Here is a 21,142-nt window from a genome sequence, read left to right on the forward strand (position 1 = left end):
AGGGCATCTTACATCTTAATGTATTTTTGTAGTTAGATCTGCATGCAAGCGATCTGTGAGGCCATGGAAAACTTGAAAGAAGTGACAGAAAAATGTCTTGCACTGAGGTTATGTATTTCAGCTTTACATGAAATATTTTATATATAAAACTCTGTTAAGTGATTTTTGTCCAATTTATAAATCTAAAGAATTCAAAAATAAGGCATTCAATATTTTGAAAAAAGTACAGATTTACAAAATATGTATATTCTGTCATGAAAACTTCACACCAACATTATACACTTTGAAAAAAATACAAACAGGATATATTACAAATTTATGTAGCAATAACTTAGGTCATAACATGCAATAGAAAGTACATTAATCAAGGTACACAAGCTTTTAGAGTTTTGAAACTGAAGGGCTTATTTTTGCAAACACATCTGTATGCAAGTCAAACGTGGCACTTGAGAAGTTCTGATAGCATTTCCTATCGTAAGTTAAATTGTACATGATGATTATGAGGATGTCGGTTAATGAAGTAGTTATTTCTTATGAATCATTCCAACTTTGTTCAACAATAGCCGAAACTCTTTTTTCATATTCACGCTTGTTTTCCTGATAAAGTTGTGCAGCCTGACTGTTGGCAGGACTATTTGGATTAGGTTCATCAAGCAGCGACTGGAAAGAGAAAAGGAAGCCAACATTGGGGGTGGAATATAAAGCAGCAGCCATCAAAATGAAGAGCTCTAATCAGAGTAGAATGCCATGTTTGAGGGTTACAACAAGCCCCGGCCCTGTTCTTGCAACGTTTACATTTAATATTACATCTAAACTGATACAGTAAAAGAAAAATAACAATCCTTTTGACAAGCACTTCAGACAAAATGACTTACTAAGTAGCCGTAAAGTTACTAGAAATAGTTCAAAATATTCACTGTAATAAATTGCTCAAGATAGAAAGGATTCAATCTTCATCAGCAATTTTCCCCATCAGCTTCTCAGATGAGTAGACTATGAAGAGCAGTATGTTATTTACTAAAATTACCTGAATTGAGGTTAAAATAGATGAGACATCATACGTAGGACTCCAGCGATTCTGAAGGATATCTAAACATATGCTACCATCTGCATATACTAAAATGAAAAGAAGGTTTTTAAAATTATACCACTGTTTATTACAGTTGAATGCTATGTGTGAACGGGTGATATATTTCTCCAGAAGTTCAGCATTTTAATTCATATTGAAATCTTCATAAACATGCATAGATCATGCCACAGAAAATATATCTGAGAAAAGCATATTGCACAATAACTTTTCAGCAATGAGGCAACCTGCAGTTAATCTTGCGTTGGCACAGGTTAGAAGTACTGGTCACTAGGCATTTTGGGTGGTAGCATCCATTTATTTATTGTTCACTTTTGGGCAGGAAGAAAATCAAAGTGAAATTCTTGTTCCCAAGAGAGGTTTTTCTGCAGTTGAATGTGCTGATAAGAGACTCATGAATCATAACACTCCTGATGCAAAATCTGAAGATAATTATATGAAAGGTGTTTGGTTTCCTTTGATTTGTAGCAATAGAAGAGGAAACTCTCACTTTATCTCTAACCTATCTCCTAACCAAGTTAAAATATCTGCGTCACAAATCAGAGTTCCTCTATGCGTATGTTAGTTACACACACTGAGCAGGGACATAAAAGTTCTTCTCCAAAAGGAAGATCAATCCTCCTTCACATTATTGTTCTGTAGGCTCGCTGTCTCTCTTTAAAACAAGTGTATATTGTCTAGCTACATTTGACATCTCAGTAATAACAATCCCTCATTCCTCCTCACTCTTCAGCTGATGAACAGCAAGTTGCTTAGGCTATAGGAAAAATGGGAGGAAAGATTTTAAAAATATAGTACACAGGGCCTCAATGTCTTGTCGAATGATTGACTCGGCGCTTGGACAGCATCAATACTGCTCCCTGTTAACAGAGCTCTCCTTGCCTGAAAGAGAAGCAGCCATATGCTATACACAGAAGATTCAGCAACAAATGTTGAGACAGAACGCTTGCAAAAAGGAGCACAGATATTAAGGAAGATTACAGCTCCAGCTGCAACATTCATTAAGGCTTTGGATTTTGCAGATGTAGAGGGTTGGATCCAACAGAGGCGGCCACTCATGCAATGGATCTTTCCCCGTTCCCCACTGTACCCTACAAAGTGCATCTCCAAAGCAATTCCCTTAATCAGGAAGTTCTTTATTGGTCTCTAATCTAATAGAACAAACTATTTCTAAACTTAATTAGTTTCCATTTATTTTTGTGATTGCCAGTATGACATGGCTGTTCAGATATTATTTTAATGAAAGTACTGGCTGCAGGCTGTGAAGAATTTCTGTGTTAAGTAGTTGCCATGGCAATTACCTTCAGCAATTGATATGGATATTAAAACTTTGTTGGAAGTCAGAGGGCACATGCTTCCACCTAAGGTTTTTACATATTATTCATGAAAACTTACCATTGGGATGAAACATTTTTGATAAAAACCGAACAGTTGGAGGCTTATTTGGATATTCTTCTGAAAATTCTATTACTAGTTTAAAGGTACCTGTAAAAAAAGAGAGAAAGGGGCAGAAAGGGGACGACAAACAAGAACAAATTATGTAGATGAATCTGCTTTTAAAAGCCTAAACATGACATTTTATTTAATACATTTGTATCTCATCTCATAAGGCAGTTTAGAGTTATATAACAAAGCTATTACAAACATCTTAAGATCACAAATATATAGCGGTAAAACTAATTCCTTCAAAAGCACTTATTGATTAACAAAAGGGCTACTACTCTTGAAATAAAAATAAACACTTAGTCTAACATTATTTTTAGAGTTAATAAAATGCTGCAGTACACAGCTATGAATAGAAATAACACCGGCATCCTGAGAGTATCTTAGCAGCCCACTCAAGAGAATATGGAGTAGAACCTAAAACACAATGTACATTATTCAGCTATAAACTATGTAGAAAAATATACAGATGAATCAGGTGTATTCCTTTTGAATTTCCACAGGTTGAGAATGCAACATTGGTTTGGTATTAAAAACCAAACACAAATGGAGTTAGATAAATGTCTGGCAAAGCTATTTAGCTCAGAAATTCATGAGTTACATAACAGGCATTTTAAGCTGGCGCTGATTAACTGTTCTAATGAACAGGTCTTCATACATTATACATTTACTACAATGAAAGTATTTCTGTGAAGAAAGTAGTATGAAATCCATGCTCAAGATCATCGTGTGGTATTTCTCTCTCTCACCCACATACATATATGTGACATACAGATACATTTCAAGGATCTGAACTAGCTCATGCATTTCACACTGTTTCTAAAATAAGAATGTGTTCTATGTGGGGACAGAAGCTGGATGTGTAAATTGGCCTGAAATTATCCAGCACAGTCAAACAAATCCTTGGAGAAAACGAAAAGGAAAAAAGCTGGGCAGTTGAGGACGAAGTGCTATAAAATAAACATGCATACACAAATGAGGAGTTGCACACCCATACGTGTAAAAATGTCAATGTTTCAAAAGAAAACTTGCTCCCAGGACAGTAAGTACAGATGTGCTTTTATTTCAAAAGAAAACTTTCTCTAGAAAGTTTTCCCCCCCTCTGGAGCAACTGGGTGCCCTCCAAACATTTTGGACTGCAACTCCTATTGACCTCAGCCATAATTTTAATTTGAAAGAAGTAAAATTATCTTAGAAATACACAAGGCTTCTAGTACCTACATTTTCAGCAGTAATTTGAAGCATGCCTCTTTTTTGATGCTTTTGTGTGTTTTTAATATTGAGAAAGGGACACTTAAAGAGAGAGAGAGAGAACTGCCAACATTCAGTTGACAGCTTTGAAGTCTACATTACATCCAACTGGGTATCAAAAGCTAACAGAATCTATGGGCTAGTCCAGAGACAAACAACTTACCATCAAATAGATTATCAGAAACATTTGCCATCATTTTTGTGATGACAGCCTCCATTTTCCCTGCACTAACAAGTTCCCCTGGGCTATACATGAGAGCCTCAGGTGTCTGGAGCTTGCAAGTAGCCATTTACTTTACTACAGGTGCTAAGCAAAAATTGTCTCAAACCTGGGAAGCTCTACAAAAAACTGCTTTGCCCCACCTTTTCAACTACAACTGACCGAATCAAGTTTAAAACACACACACAAAATAGAACAGGTTACAAAGTTGAACCTTCCACTGATTTTTTTGTAGGACACCCAAGAGTCATCCCCTTTACTAATGTGAACCAGAATAATCAGTACGAGCACACAACAGCTCCATGGTCATTAAGACTTACAAGTTCACAGGATACCTGTGGTATCTAAAGAAGTGTGCATGCACATAAAAGCTCATACCAATGACAAACTTAGTTCGTCTCTAAGGTGCTACTGGAAGGAATTTTTTAATTTTATTTTTATTAAGTTCACAGGAAACACTTATATACTAGTTCTAAATAAGACCAATACAGATCTTAAAAGAAACAAAAGGTGGTGGTGGTGGAACACCCACACAAAATTTTGGAACTTCCAACTTTTAAAAAAACCTGTTCTTCAAGACACAACACTAGAGAGTGATAAACAGGTGGCTTTAAGTCCGCTTCAACCACTGCAAGAACAGCCATATACTCTACTGTGGTTATTTTCACCAAGACAGTTTTATATAAAGATCAGTTCAAGGGAACGTGAAGTTGTTTTTATTTTCACTATCAAAAGAGGAATCAGGATCATGTGCTATGGGCAAAGCCAGGCATTACCAAAAAAGCATGAAAAATGTTGGAATGAACTAATGTGAACTTCTCCCCAAATCTTAGCAGGCTCTACTGAATACAAGCTCAAAATCATACTGAAGGTCTGGTTTTAGGTCCTGTCCTTGAGTGGGGCTATTTCTCTCTCCCCCCCCCTGTGGGCCCCCTTTTTCCAGCTGAATATCACATTTGGAAGACACCCAAGCTGTCCATCAACAATTATGTCTGACTGCTTTATTCTATGCCTAAGTGCCTTGTTGATGGAAACTGTGGCTAAAAGCCAAATAGCTACTTTAGCAATGCCCAAAGTCTTGGGCATGCTCAGTAATATTTTTTTGGGGGGGGGGGCGGACAACAACAAAATTTCAAAATCTGTTTTCCATGTGTCATGTGGGAGTTCTATTCAAGAAATACAAGTCCAAAGCTCAATTGAACAAACAGAATTGGTCTTGGGGTTCTTTGGATCCATGTCTGTTACGTCAGTATTTCCATTCTGGCAAATATGCAATTGTCACTGGAGACAGGGATTTTGGAGCAGTCAGAGGGAGCTCCAGTAGAACCAACTGCAAATTCAAGCGTTAAAATATTTCCAAATTGTCAGTCATGGTTAATTTATAACACCTCCAGATGACCCAATTTTAGATTAGGGATGTGACAACCTACTTCATGAAACCATCAGACTGATTAGCACTTTGTGTACTCGGGCTGCAAATCTAAATGATAAAAGACCCTTTTAACTAAGTGGAATTTATTTATATTGTACAGTGCAATCCTAAACATGTCTACTGAAAAGTAAGTTTTGTTGATTTCAGTGTGACTTACTCCAAGGTGAGTGGGGTTAGGACTGTAGCCTTAGTATTGTTAGGGGCTTATGATCAAACAAGTCAATTTACATGATTTAAAGTACTAGGACTTCTTGCTGGTAGGTGCTGTAAGAATAATGGGCTTTACCTTTACCTACATGTATTAGTACTACAACTGGAATGTTATCCTCAGTATAACAATATCAGACAGTATAATATCAGACAACTGTTACAGGTAACATATGGCAACATAATGCAAGATTCCTGTGCTTAGATTCTAAATTTAGGAAAGCCACCAGAAGCAAAAAATGTTTTTAAAGCTTACCATCTTCAAAGGGAGTACCTTCTGGCCTGGAAAGAGAGATAATACGTTTTTAGAATTAATTATTCCTTAACTGTAAATGAACAAACAGAACTCAGAAGCTATTTCCTGCCATTTAGGTTCCCATAAAACTGTGGCCAGTAGCTTGGTATATAAATGTGTTACTGAAAAGATACTTGATTCCCAAACTCTAGATATTGCAGTGCCTCTGCAAAGAGTCTCACTTGCAAAGCTATAATTTGAGACAATACATTCACTGGAATTTTCAGCCAAAGTGCTCAGCTTGTTCCATTCTCAATTAAAAGTACCAAGCTTGTACAAATACATGCTACATCATAAGAAAGCTTAAAAGAGAATGATTTGAGAGGGATTCAATTTAGTGATAAACAGATTGCTCCATCAACACAAACATTTGTGCCCCTCCCCTTGCATGTTGTTCAGGGGGTTCTCCCACTCCCACTTTGACCCCACCCCCACTCCCACGTTGGGCATGTGTGTGTGTGCGCAAGGTAGGAGAGGGGGACGCCCCGCTGAGCTAGCAGAAGTCTTTGCATGGGCTTCCACTGGTGGGGCTTTTTAGTTGAATCCTACCCTTTATGTTCAATGTTGCCCTGTTAAACTGAATACTCTGGAGTGCAACACTGGACCCTTAACAATCTGTTTCTAACAATGTGCTCAATTTATTCAGTCGTCATTTAGCATTTGTGAAAGTGTCACAGAAAATAAATAACTTAGAATATATTCATTCATTCCCTTTATAATGAAGGAAAGGTTCACTTACCCAAAAATAACTGCATTCCATTGCATTATGTTGTTCTCAGATGGTGCACCACTGACCCCCACGGGTGGATCTTCCTGTAATCTTTAAACAAGAAAGCAGAATGCATGGAGACATTAAAATCCATAGTGTACACACGCTATTCCAGCCAGCCAGTCATGCCTTCCTTTATGATATTCCACCCATTCCTCCTCCCATCTGGTTTTCTGACTCCTCAATGATCAGCCAGCATTCTGTGCAACATAGGAAGCAGCCTTAAAGTGAGTCTTATCTAGTTCAGTATTGTCTGCACTAACTGATAATGGCTGTTCTGGGCTTCAGGCATGGGGCATTCCCAGCCCTATCTGGAGTTCTTGGGGGGCTGAACCTGAGAATGTTTATATGCAAAGCATATGCTCTGCCACCAAGGTTCAGTCCTTACCACAATCCTGGACTGAAGTTACTTGTTGCCAACCTAATCTTCTGCATTCCTTTTACATTTCAACACAGAAAACACTCATTTTATCTAATTTACTTTAACTGTATAGGTGTCTGTGATGATTATCCTCTATTCTACAGCTGTAAGAGGATAAGAATTGGGGATACTTGCACATCTTTTCTCAGGCTTAGCACTTCTGGTGCCTGATGTAAGCAAAGCTTGTCTGTTCACTTATGCCACCATGTAAGTAGTGTTGGTAGTCAACCTGAGATCTGCTTTGTGGTGGCTATTGCTGGGTATTGAGGCAGAGACTATCTGCACCCAAACAGATGCTCTACCAGCAAGCTGCATCCTTCTCATGAGCATTCAGACCATCACTTGGAGATAACTATACAGAAAATGAACTGTTATTTGTTTACATATTGGCAAGTATCTACTGAAGCCATAAATCATGTCTGTTTGAAACACAGAACATTACTGAAACATCATGCGAAATCAAGACCCTTGATGCAGCTGGTTTGTCAGCTGTGGGTTAGCTCCACTATGGTGGGTCATGCATTGGTGACCTTTAGGATAGACTAATGTAATGCGCTTTATGTTGGGCTACCCTTGAGGCTGGTATGAAAGCTGCAGCTGGTGCAGAATTCCACAGCCCTGTTGCTATTGGGTGTTGGCTACGAACAAACACGTAACACCTATGTTGAGGGAGCTGCACTGGCTATCACGTGCTGATTATCTTTCTTCAAGGTCTTACTATTAGTATATGAAGATCTAAACAACTTAAGGCCAGTGTACTTAAAATACTGCCCTATTCCATAGCCCCTGCTTGAACTTTGTATCCTGCCACATAAGACTTGTCAAATGGTGCCTGGCTATCCTCAACAAGAAATTGTGAATTTAGAGTGATGGCATGGGATTATGGAACTTGATACCTAATGAAAGCAAGAAGACATCATCTGTAATGAGTCTTAGGTGCCAACTTGTGTTATTATGTCATTATTTCAGCAAGCTTTCCCATGGAAATAATTTATAGTTTTCATAACCTTGCCAGGTGACCCAGACTCTACTTAAGCTTCCTAAATGTATTTTGCTTCAATTTTATTTATGTTGCTCTGGTTTTGAGATTCTGTACACTACAGAAATATATTTTATCTGGGTTTTCAGTAGAGAAATGATCATCATTAATAATATCTGTAGTGAGACAGTGCTGTTCTATTTTGGTTGGTGGAACAATTTGATTTCAGAGTGTGCTGTGCCAGCCCATTTCAACCCACCTCCATATGTTACTCCATTCCAAAAAAAAAAGTCCCAACATGGTCAAGATGCATCTTTTTTTAAAGTCATTCAGTTCCTCAAGCTGGATTATATACAGGGACATCTCTTAAAGAAAAGCTGAAGAGACAGAGTGAACTCCTTCCATGTGGCAAATATGACCTCCACACTCTTACTTTATGTAACACAAGAGCTTGCCTTGTTATACTAGTATTGTAAATGCACATTTTTACAGCAGAACTGCAATATTAGTGATAGTCTGTTAATCATGTTTAAGAGTGTGCAACATTTTGCAGAGGGAAATTAGAGATTTAAGACACTGAAATAATTCTTTCAGTAGCCATCACATCAAAACGTACATTTCCATTTATTGGGAAGGAAGGCTTGCAACGGAGTGGCATTAGGAATAACAGCAAATTAACAGCATGCTGCAATGTCAGTCTACATACAGTTCCTTGCCCTTAAAACTACCCTGCATTTATACAGCTCTCTTCTTGGAGCATGCTCAGTTCAATCAGTTTAATGTCAACAGCACAAGCTACCTAAAACCTTGGCTGGAGAGCAAAGGAACGTGACTTCTTGCTACATGATAGCCAGCTTGCATGCCAGTGTCTCAGCAAAAGCATTAAGCCCCATGTGCTTTGGTTCTTGAAGCTTCATGAACACCATGCTGTGAAAAGCCTTCAGCTATGAAGATTTTGCAGCCCTGACTGGGATTTCACATGCAAACAGAGTTACTGTAATTGAAGATTAGAGGAAGCAAGGATGCCATTTTAGTCAGCCTAAATGAAATAAGACTCAAGCAAAATATACATTCCTTAACTCAGATGGCTTGAGTGCCAAATACTCAACATTTATATAGTAAATGTTCAAAACACTTCACATACGTTATCCAAGAAGACTTAGAACAGCTGAGGTGAGCTATGAACTAAGTGTTTCCTGACATGAATCTCAGTTTCTATGTGAAACCAGCTATCTAGCATGCACTTTGAAACAAATGCATTCCATTTTGAGATTTCTAGTGCCAGATATTTTCCCATTCAGTAGTTAAAAGGTCTTCGTCAAGTGTTACACATGGAGTTGTTTAAGGAATGTCTAGGCTAGGGATCCCTTATAGTTAGTGCATTTTATGTCCTCTTTCAAAGGGACTGTCCTAGCTCACATAACACTGGATTTTATAATAAAAAAACCTAGCAAGTTAAGTGCAGTTTAAATTCTAATTATAATCTTTCTAACTTTTGTGTCAGTTTTCAAAACATTAGTGCCTTGGTGAAAATATTGCTTGGTTCTGGGGTCATAACAATTTTTTTCATGTTGTTCCAGATGCAACACAGGGTGTCTTAGGGCAGATTTTTAAATTTAAGTCAGTACTGTATAGTGAAATCAGTGAAACAATTATTAAAATAACCTGGAAGTATAAAGGCCTAGTTCCCATAGTGAAACTTAGCTTGACTGAGGAATGTATAAGTAAGTTCAGTTCCTGAAATTAATTTTGACACATTTATTTCAAAGTAAGCCTTGCTGATTTCAATGGAATGCATTCAAGGAAACTGTTCAGGATCACAGCTTTGTGCAATATACTGCATTGTTGGATACGGCCACCATGTCACAGCACCAACCCATTCTGTGGCATGGCATAACCACATTTGCCATACTGGGGAAATAAAACTATCTGCAGTCCTATGGCAATTCAGCAATAACTGAATCCCATCTTAAAATGTTCACCTGCTCATACAATTATTTTGTTTCTTTACTCCTGTATTAATTCCAAATTTAAGCCAAGTTGGAGACCATATAGCTGTCTGTACACTTAACAAGATCCATGCTGTAATAGTTCCTGTGTAATGTTATCTAAAGTACTGAATGTACATATTGTAATTTTATAGAATATGCACAGGTTTCCTTGTGGAATCCATTTGCAGTGCCAGGAAAAGCATATTTGGATAGGATGTCTTTCTTGGCAACCTGCTTGAGAAAATAAAATGGCCATTATTTTGCCAACTTCAGCATAACCTTCACAGATGCCTCCAGATGTCAGTAAAAGCTAAGAGGCAAAGAGCAATTATAGGAAGCAGCCCTAAACAAACACGGAAACACAAGCCTCCATTGTAATAGGCACAAACAACTTCAGTGTGAGAAAGTTAGCATTTTCTATATGCCATGACTAAAATCATTGCATTCACAGCTAGCATTCTCCCTACTTTTGAAGAACACTGCTGGTTACATAGCAAAATTTAAAAAATTCAATGTTTCTCTCCACTATTTCCCCTATCCCCCCCACCCAGAAAGCTATGGAATTCACAGGCCAGCCTTTTGAAGAGTTTACATTTCTGTGACAGAATTCATATACCAATTCTCTTTGCATAAGCCCAAGTCATAAGGGAACAGAGTAGAGTGAATACCAAATGCACTGAAACTCTACTCTGGAGCAGATCCTTGGGGATTAAAAGATTCAACATGGCTAAATAAAAGAGGGGGACACTGGACTGGAAGGAGTTTTATTTACAGCTCCACTGTTGGCTCACTGGGTAACCTGAGGCTGTGACAATGGCTTCTTTTATTTTTGAAGCATCACATTGGCAAGATGCTTTGGGATCAGTGGATGGAGAGCATAGAAAAACTCTATTAAACGGAAATAACAAAGCTTGCATTTAACACAGCTCTGTGGCCTACCAGTTTCCTTCCTTAAAAAGAAAAGAAAAGAAAACCGTTGGAAATCATTTCTTGGGCATACCATTTACTGTGGCTTTTATGTAACAAACCCATTTTCACACTTGCAAAGGCAAAGGCAGCTTGCATGCTGAGTACTTGGAGAGGTGGGGGTGGGTGCAGGATAGGAAAAAAATAGGTAAGAGGCGACTTCTTAAAACCAGTGACCTAATCACTATTTTGCATAAGGTCCCATGCTATAAACAAACTGGCCCCCTAGGTCATTCCCCTGAGCTAGAGGGGGGCCCCTTTATCTGTACTTGTGACGTGGTCAATCCAGTCTATTTCAAGGCAACTCCCTTATATCAACAAGACAAGTATTCTATAAAGGGGCGTCAAAGCCAAAGAAAAATGGGAATGGTCTCTCGAATCAGTTTGGCCTCTCTTTTCCTTTTTTTGGGGGGGGGGTGTTGAAGAAAGAAGAGGAAAAAACCCCAGCAAGCTTCTTAAGTCTTTTTGTCTAGCACAACCCTTGACTTTCTTCTTCTTAACAGAGGAGGAAGGGGAAGGAGAAGGAGGGTGGGGGGGGCAGTCTGGGTGCGGGGCAAGAGCAGATCTTCGAGGGGAGTAAGTGGAAACTCTTGAACTCTTTGTCCTCCCAGCAGGTTTTTTATTTTTGGGTAGAGAAGGGCAGGCGAAATCTAGAGGAGTTATTCTTCCCCTCCGCCCTAAACACAGAAAGCCGCCCCCCGCTCCTCTGGAAGGGCAAAAGGCAAAGGTGAGCAGTTAGGCTCTCACAAGGGGGTCTCCAAGAGCGGGGGGGGGACCTCCTTCCTCCTCCTCCTCCAGAGAAGGCGGGAGGGAGGAGGCGCATTCCGGCCCTGGGAAGCAGCCAGACCTCTTGGAGGAGGAAGGAAAGGGGAAGAGCGCTTACCTCTTGAAATCTCGCATTAGCCTCCGCCTAGCTGGGGTGGACATGATTTTCCCCGCTCCCCTCGGCTGCCAAATGAATCCTCGGGCCTCCCCCACCTCCAAAAAAAGGCTTCAGCACCGCTGGCAACGCCGACGTCTCCCTCCCCGGCGGCCGCCTGCTCTCGCTCTGCTGCTTCACAAACAACTCCGCAATGGCGTCTCCCTCCGCCGGTGGGGGAGGGAACCAGCCGCCCTTCGCGGCTGTACCACTGCGCCTGCTTGGGGAGGGGACCGAGAACGCCTTAGGGATGTACCACTGCGCCGGCTTGAAGGGGGGTGAGAAGGCTTTTTTCTCTCTCGCTCTCTGAGCGCGAGGGTGTCGTCCTCCGCTTGTGATTGGCTCTCCTGTCCTCCAGCAGGGCACGGGTTGCTGCGCGGATATATTTTGCAGATTTCGGCTACAGGAGCCTTCGAAGGCGGAGCAGCGGCTGCCGTGCGTGTGCTTCGGTGCGGGCAGGAGGCGTTGAGTTGTCAGAGAGTGTAGTGACGGTGGTTTTTTGGAATCATTGTTCCCTTTATTTCTTAGCTGTCACAGTATCGTTGTTTATTACTTAGCTAAGGCTCCCGCCCTGGCGCTACGTACCTTTTTGAATTTCTCCGAAGTAGAAATGGTTTGGGTTGCACTGTTAACCGACTACATCCTTATATAAAAGTCAAAGTGCAAAGGTAGCCTTGTTTATCTAAAATCCAAAGTTGAGGAAATGCCTTTATCGGAGCCAGCCAGCCAAATTGTAAAACAAAAATAAACCCATCTTGAGCTTGGTTCTTAAACTGACCGTATGCTGCAACATTTTAGCTTCCCATTTGTACTTTTTTGGTATTTTTATTTTTCGCCTCTCTGTCACAAATCTTACCTTGATGAAGTATTGTGAATAACTCGAAACACCTACCATAATTTTGTGGACTCATCCAACAAGATTTTTTTACACTGCTGTTTAGCAGAAATTCTCATTGCAAAATACAAAACCACAACATTAAAATACAGTATAGAGCAATAAAACTACTGCTAGTTTAAAAACAATCAAACTCTAAAACATATTCTAAACCCATTTAAAAAGTCAAGAGAAAACACGTTTAAAAAACCTGAGTAAATAGTATGGGATAGGTGCTCCTTATTACAGAAACCACCATATGATGGTCTACACTAGTCTAGATTCCATGCGTCTCCGAAAATAAGCCATGCCCCGAAAATAAGCCATAGTGATAGGCAGTTTAACCTTGTAGGTTAAACTTTTAAAAAAGACATCCCCTGAAAATAAGCCATTGTGGTTTTTTTTTATTTGAGGAAAAATAAATATAAGACGGTGTCTTATTTTTGGAGAAACACAGTAGTACTTGTTCCTGATTTCAAACACCATAACTTTACAGTATTCTTTATGGAGGAAAGGAATCTCTTCCATTCCTGGTTTAAGAACCTTGATCTACACATGACCTATAAATGTTTTCTGAATATAAGGTCCATTGAGTTCAGTGGATTGTGTTTCTCCTAAATAATGAGTGCAGAAGGTTGTAGATAATGGACTCCAGTCATCAGCACATTTTCTTAGAAATGGCCAATCAGTTCAGCAGGATTTACATCCTGGTAAGTATCCATAATATTGCAGCCTCAAAACCTTGACTTTATATAAATGGGCTCCTTCAGGATCACAGCCTAAAAATGCAAACCTATGCACATTTGAGAGTAGATGAAGGCTACGATCCCAGCTCCACTTATCTGGAAGTAATGCTGATTGAATTAATAGGACTTAGTATACATGGTTAGTATACATGGTTAGGCTTGTGCAATAGGATTGCAGCCTTAATATATTATTGCAGTTATTCACCCTTTTCACTTTAGTGAAACTATTTTCTATTTGTGATGTAATTCTCTATTCATCAATGTATAGTATGATTCATTTGGTAAGGTTTCAGATTGGATTACTGTATTGTTTTTTTACCAAGAATAAGAAGTCAAAACATAATTGACCTTGTTGATGCCAAAAAGCAACAACACCATGATCATACTAATTTAATTTTCTGGTTATGTAGGTTCTTTTACATAGTTGCCTCATAAGCTATTGCTTCCTCACTGAAGAAGTGATAGCATCTGATTTTGGTCCAGATTAATTCCAAAGTCTCAGATGTTGCCCAGTGAAATAAAAAAATCCCATTTGACTGGCTATTATCTTTTTCTAGTTTGTCCTGTAGCTACAAATCATCTTACATTGGAGTAGGGGTGAGAAGAATACTCGATATGGCATTTTATCTGTCCTGATTATTTTGATCCAGTACTTTTTGTATTTCTAAAGTCCCAGTATTTAATTAAAAATTAACTGATGTATAGTGCAATGCAATCCTTTGCATGTGTAAGGTAAAGGTAAAGGGACCCCTGACCATTAGGTCCAGTCGTGACCGACTCTGGGGTTGCAGCGCTCATCTTGCGTTATTGGCCGAGGGAGTCGCCGTACAGCTTCCAGGTCATGTGGCGGTACCTATTTATCTACTTGCACTTTGATGTGTAAATCCCAATTGGTATCCAATGCTTTAGACTGCAATCCTGTATCCATTTACATGGGAGCAAGCCCCTTTGTACTCAATTAGTCTTACTTCTGAGTAAGATTGAGCATAAGATTGCAAGCACTGATGTGAATGAAAGAGGCTGTGAATATTAGTTTATTTCAGTATTGGAATCTGGCATCTCTGTCTGAAGTGCATTTGAAAGTAATTCACGTAGGCTATGCTGCAGATCTATTTAACTCAGGATGGAGCTAACCTGTTGCTAGAAGAAGGCCAAGTGCTGTGTTTAGGAGCTCAAAGCAGGTGGGGGAGTGCTGGAAGTATAGCAGCTAGGTAGATTGTAAGGAAGTGGCGCCATTTAAAATGTAGTTCTCACAGTGATGGAAACCAATCCTAAATGCAATTACACCTCCATAAGTGGATTTGGGAGCATACTGTAAAAGTTTTATGATTGTTGTTGTCAGAAGCAATACCCATGAAATTGTAGAGGCAATTCAAAGGCAAGAATAACTGAGTTGTGAAGTCCCAATGGGTATGAAATAAATTGATATGCGGGAGCTGGCGGCTAGTGTAGAATAATCTCATACCAAGCCAGAGGGGCAGTGCATTGACAAAGTACCACTATGCAAGTCAAAAACTGTTTCCATGTAATGTTGCATTAAACCATAGTTCAAAATAAACTAAGCAGTGGTAGCTAACGGGGTATCCCCCAAGTGTTGGTGGACTACAATTCTCATCATCATTGACCATTGGCTTTTCTATGCTGTAATCACTTTTTGCAATTTTTATGTCTATCTAGCTGTATGGCAGAGCAACAGGGTTCCTGTTGAAGCAGCAGCAAGTATTGCTGCATACTGGACAAGTGCTGCTATTGAATATCTGTGACGGCAGGCCTCCTCCCAACCCTCGTGCCTTAGCTGTGCCCTTTGATGGCAGTGGCAGCAATGTTACAACTTATACAGGATTCTTGTCAGCTGTGAAAATGGCATTGTGTGGTGTGGAAGTGTGGGGGAAGGCGTTGAAATGTCCAGCTGCCACCATGAAATGAGGGAGGCATCTGCTTCTGGTGTCACTGGCAGCATCAGGGCCATTGGTGACGGGAACCCTGGGGATGGGTGGAGCAATATAATTGTTGGTGGTCAAAGACACGTTTTCCCTACATCTGTTATCATTAGTCACATTGGTCCTTCTGGTGAATACACACCCTCTAGAGAAGATTGGAGTGCACCACAAGTTAGAAATGAAGAGAGACCAGGCAAACAGGCTTTAGATACACAACTGGCAAACGGGAGAGGATTTTGAAGCCCAAAAAGAAAAAAAAAGGTATTTCTGAGGACTCAGATTGATCCATGGCTCAGCAATGAAATTCTTAAAGTAATGTTATAAGAAAAAACTGTTCCTTTTCCCTTATGGGGTACCCAAGAGCCCGTATAGTCCTTAAAGTGGGTTCCCTATCCGTAGGAGAAAATAACAGGCCAACCAGAGTATATTAAGAAGCAAAGTGCACACTAAGCCTGATACACATTTTAGTTCCCACTGTCTTGCCTGGCACACAGGAGGTGGATAGCTGATTTCTATTACAGTATATATAACTTTCCATTGCTTTTTCAAACAAGTTCACATGCTGTCTGTTATCATTAATGAGCGCACCTATGAAAGTTGGAATGTTTTGGATGAGGTAAAAATATCCAGCCGTGGGAAATAAAATACTATGACTGGTGCTGTCTGGCTGTTCCTTTGCAAGCAGTGTGTTAGATGGAAATATTAGAAAACGGTCTCCTGATAGATGGTTCCTAACTATCAGGCTTGGAGGAGGTGACACCCCCATCATTTGAAGCCAGTTAGGCCACAGAGCCTAGGGCTTGCTGATCAGAAGGTCGGCGGTTAGAATCCCTGTGATGGGGGGAGCTCCCGTTGCTCGGTCCCAGCTCCTGCCAAACTAGCAGTTCAAAAGCACGTCAAAAAGTGCAAGTAAATAGGTACTGCTCCGGTGGGAAGGTAAACGGTTTCTGTGTGCTGCTCTGGTTCGCCAGAAGCGGCTTAGTCATACTGGCCACATGACCTGGAAGCTGTACACCGGCTCCCTTGGCCAGTAAAGGTTGGGACCCTCATACCTATGGGACCGCCTCTCCTGGTATGCCCCGCGGAGGACCTTAAGGTCCACAAACAACAATATTATGGAGATCCCGAGCCATAAGGTGGCTAGATTGGCCTCTACTAGGGCCAGGACCTTTTCAGTATTGGCCCCAACTTGGTGGAATGCTCTTTCACAGGAGACCAGGGCCCTGCGCATAGCTGCCAAGTTATCCCTTTTTTAAAGGGATTTTCCCTTATGCTGAATAGGCTTCCTCGCGAGAAAAGGGAAAACTTGGCAGGCTATGGCCCTGCGGGATTTGTCATCTTTCCGCAGGGCCTGCAAGACAGAGCTGTTCCGCCTGGCCTTTGGGTTGGACTTAGTCTGACCCCTGTGTTTTCCTCCCTCACGGCTTGGATTTATGGACTACTTAAAATCAGGCTGCATTTTAAATTTTAATACTGTATTTTAATCAATTGCTTTTTATGTTTTATTGTAATTTTATTGGTGTGAGCCGCCCTGAGCCCGGTTTTGACTGGGGAGGGCGGGGTATAAATAAAAATTTATTATTATATTATTATTATAAAGCAAGATGAGCACCGCAACCCCAGAGTTGTCTGCGAGTGGACCTAATGGTCAGGGGTCTCTTTACAATTTACCTTTAGGCTTGCTTGTGTGGTTGGCAGTTTGGAGGATAACAGTGGGCACCTGAGTTTGTGCCTGAAACCTAGGGTACAGGGTGTTTTCTGTGGGATCTGCTCCCTTGCTGGCATACCTGTTTACCCACATAAAGCGAATTATCAAACGGCACTTCTGAACCCTTCCATCATCCGAAACCAACACAGTGCAATCTGTTCCCATGCTGACTCTGAGAAAAAGGCCCACTACATTCAGTGGTGCTTAAACGCCGTTCCGAATGGCAGTGAAACATAACAGGCAGCCTTTCGGATTGCGCTGCCCCGCGTCATCGGAACGCGTTACAATCTTGGGCAGATGGATTTGGGGCAGTCGACATTTCATGGTGCTTGCAAGGAAAACCCTAACGGCGGCCCGGCAACCTTGCGAAATGGTCGTTTTTCAGAAACCCCCGTTAGGTAAGAGGAGCGATTCCAGCCCCATCCTCAGGCATGTTGCGGGACAGGCTGACGTCACCCATCGGCCAAGGGCTCAGCCCTCGCCCCGCCTTTCGAACGTGTCGAACGCGATGAGGTCAGAGAGAAGCACCCCCCTCTCGCTCCCGGGTGACGTAGGCCGGCCGGCTGTTGATATAGCCGGCGGTTGCTATGGTAACAGGGCCGGTTTGCTTGGCTGGGCCTAGGAGGAGTCAACATGGGGAGCTCCCGAGAGCAGGTCAGAGGCAAGAGCACCTTTAATAGGAGCTGCTCCGTGGGTGGGTGCACTGGCGCTTCCCGGAACCAGGGTGGCTCCGGTAGGGGGCGGGACACGGGAGAGGCGGGGGAAAGAAGGGAAGCCGCAGGAGGGAGGGAAAAGCTTGCTCGGGGCGGGGACTGGGGAGCAGCAGGGAAAGTCGAAGGGCCGGTGGAGCGGGGTGGCACCGCCAAACAAGGTGGGAAGATGAGCAAGCTTCAGGAAGCTGGGACTCGCCCCCCCACCATCCTGCAAGGGCCGACGGAAGTTAAAAAAAGCAAAAAGCAAAATGTTTTCTTTTTAAAACATCTGTTGTCTGTACTGCCCTTTGGCCAAAAAGCCTCCCGGGGTGTCCTACCTTAAAAAAAGAAAAGAAAAGAAAAATCGAACAGACTCCTCATCCTTGGAGGTTTTTATGCAGAGGCTGGAAAGCCATCTGTCATGGATGCTTTAGCTGACATTCCTGCATTGCAGGGGGTTAGACTAGATGACCCTCAGGGTCCCTTCCAACTCTTCAATACTATGATTCTAACAAATGCATATCGGCCAGTGACTCCAAAGCAAATATTTAAACCCGAGAAAGCATCCAAACCCACAGAAGGGCTCGTGCGACCTGGCAGGGGTTGAACCCAAATGGTTCTGTACCAGTGCCCCAAATGTGGGTTGAAGTGTTTCTTGAGAGGCTGGCAAGGTTTCCTGTCAAAAAAACCAACAAGGCAGGGTGATTCTCAAGGGCTGGATCTGTGTAGGGAGGGGTAGGAAAGAGAGGCAGCTGAACTGTCATTAGGCAGTGTGAGGCAGTGATAAGTGGACCGCAATAAACCACAGACAGAGGGTGCAGATGCCAACACTCAAGGTGGGGGTGGAAGAGGTGAGATCACCCCTCCCTCCTCACTTGCAGGCAGCTATTTTGTGCAACTGCACTTCCCATGTACTGTACTTCGCAGTCAAGCTTTTTACAAGTGAATTGTTGCAGCAGTGGGTCGTGGGGTGTCTCCAATCAATGAATGAAGAGTGTTACTCCCCCCCCCCAATGAAAGCTGGAACTATTCCACATTGCCTCTTTAGTTATATTGTACTGCTATGATCAAAACTGTTTACAAGGTAATAATAATAATTTATTATTTATACCCTGCCCATCTGGCTGGGTTTCCCCAGGTTGTGGAGTGGGAACACCAGCAATAGCTACAGTGTAAGAAAAGTCTTGGGGATTGATTTGTTTATTTAAGACCATCCATGGCATGACACCTTACAAATAACAGGTGAGGCAGGTCCCTAGCACAATCTAAAAGAAACAGGTGCATGAGTAGGTGGGGAAGAATGTATGATTATTCAACTTATACACACTTTGCCCTACCGTAGTTACAATAATCTGGAGATAATTCAAAGTGGGGTGTCGGATGTCCCTTGCTCACTCAGGTACAGGCCACTCCTAGTTACCTAACTAGAGGTTTCAGTACACCAAGCCCCAAGTCATGTGCAAGCCCTGTTGAAGTAAAACAGATTTTGCCACAGCAGTGGTAGATTGCACAAAAAGAAATGACAGCTGGTCTTGATACTTACAGCTCTTCCTCCTTTCAGTGGGGAGAAATTTATGGTATTTTGTGTTACTGTCTTTAACAGCTACAGCGCTTATTAGGTGTGAAACTGGTTGAAAAAGTCTCTCTGTAGGAATAGCTCCTTTTAAATTTATTTGTGCAATTCATTTAAGAAGCAACAAAAAAGTTTAAGTACTTCAAAATAACATTTTTTTCCCCTTCTTTGAAGAGATTTCAGACTTGAGTATGGAGATGTATGAGATCCTCGGAAAAGTGGGAGAGGGAAGTTATGGAACAGTAATGAAATGTAAACACAAGGAAACAGGACATATAGTTGCCATTAAGATATTTTATGAGAAGCCTGAAAAGTCTGTCAACAAAATTGCAATGAGAGAGATAAAGTTCCTGAAGGTTTGCTTCTTTTGTTGCTGTTTTGAAAATCAATGCCTTGATATCCCCAGAGATCAAATATGCATAATTGTTACATATATCTTCTAATTATTGCCTACTGAACACATATCAGAAAAAGAGAAGGAATAGTGTTTGTGTCAGATTTATTTTGTTGCTATGCTTTAAAATTAGAATCAGGATGTCAGTTGATTTCTAAGTACACAGATATGCTCCGGTGAATTCAGTGGTATTTTAGTGCGAAGTGTTCCAATATGAGTTTCTTCCAAGATTTTCTTCACAACCATGAGGGCTGAAAAGTTGCTTTTTCATAAGTGATAACAGATTTTCTGATATTCAGATTAGAAACCTTAGATGTTAATGTTGAAAATATATAGAGTCTTGTGTAGGCAAACATTAGTGCTATTCCTTTTTTTTTTGTTAATAGTAAGACACATTGTGAAATTATTTTGTGTTACTACCAGTTAAAATAATTATGCCTCACATAAAGGAATAAAAACACAGTGGTAGAATGTTTAATAGACCTTAAATAAAGTAAACTATATGTTAATTATTTATAGAATTATTTTATAGCTATAGTTAAAGCTATTTTTCTTAATCTCTCCATAAATGATAAAACCAAGTTTATAAATATTCTATTTTCCCAATACAAGTACTGGGAATATGTTTGTTAAATCACTTCAAATTGTGTACTCTTAAATTAATTGCGAGAAAGTAGATGAATTGCAAAACTCTTACAAAGGGAAGAAGAACAGAAGTTTGTTTCCTCTTTTGTCAACAGCAATTTCGTCATGAAAATTTGGTCAATCTGATTGACGTCATTAAACAGAAAAAGAAAATCAACTTAGTCTTTGAATTTATTGACCATACAATTTTAGATGAGCTACAGCATTACTCTCATGGACTAGATAATAGAAGACTTAAAAGGTATCTCTACCAGATTCTTCGAGCAATTGACTATCTTCACAGCAACAATGTAAGTACCCTAACATGGAGAAAAATCAAAGGTTGAAGTGCAGGAGAAAAAAAATCCTCTTATTTGCCTGATGTATATGGTCATGAATGAAATGCTACATTATATGTTTTGTTTATGGACCAATCCGTTCATATTCTTCTTACTGCCTTACTCCCATTATGCTCTGTATAATTGCAAAATACCGTAGATACAATAGATAAAGTTTGATATTCTTCATTACTGAGAATACATGGTGAAACAAGGCTTTTCTAAAAACTAATGCAATTGTGAAAATACAAAACTATTGCACGATTTTTAAAG

The 21,142-nt window shown here is 40.7% G+C and overlaps 2 protein-coding genes across 5 annotated transcripts in view; one reads left to right on the forward strand and one right to left on the reverse strand.

The window, feature by feature from the left end:
• Positions 1 to 188: 188 nt before the first annotated feature.
• UBE2B (ubiquitin conjugating enzyme E2 B) lies at positions 189 to 12,163 on the reverse strand. Its single transcript, XM_035105456.2, has 6 exons — positions 11,945 to 12,163; positions 6,675 to 6,755; positions 5,897 to 5,922; positions 2,483 to 2,572; positions 1,028 to 1,116; positions 189 to 660 (listed from the first exon to the last, which is right to left on the reverse strand). The coding sequence occupies exons 1-6, from the start codon at positions 11,986 to 11,988 to the stop codon at positions 532 to 534; spliced, it is 459 nt and encodes a 152-aa protein (XP_034961347.1). The 5' UTR covers positions 11,989 to 12,163; the 3' UTR covers positions 189 to 531.
• A 4,997-nt stretch (positions 12,164 to 17,160) lies between these two features.
• Positions 17,161 to 21,142, forward strand: part of PPP2CA (protein phosphatase 2 catalytic subunit alpha) — a 65,258-nt gene continuing 61,276 nt past the window's right edge. For 3 of the 4 annotated variants that reach the window (XM_035105439.2, XM_060271673.1, XM_060271674.1), the window contains exons 1-3: positions 17,161 to 17,902; positions 19,688 to 19,869; positions 20,648 to 20,842. In XM_035105439.2, coding sequence (XP_034961330.1) covers positions 17,836 to 17,902; positions 19,688 to 19,869; positions 20,648 to 20,842 — 444 coding nt within the window. In that variant the 5' untranslated portion in view covers positions 17,161 to 17,835. The remainder of the gene's footprint in view (positions 17,903 to 19,687; positions 19,870 to 20,647; positions 20,843 to 21,142) is intronic. The other variant, XM_035105442.2, reaches the window with a different exon arrangement.

This window comes from Zootoca vivipara, chromosome 2 (assembly GCF_963506605.1).
Source record: "Zootoca vivipara chromosome 2, rZooViv1.1, whole genome shotgun sequence".
In the NCBI taxonomy this organism is placed as follows: Eukaryota; Metazoa; Chordata; class Lepidosauria; order Squamata; family Lacertidae; genus Zootoca; species Zootoca vivipara.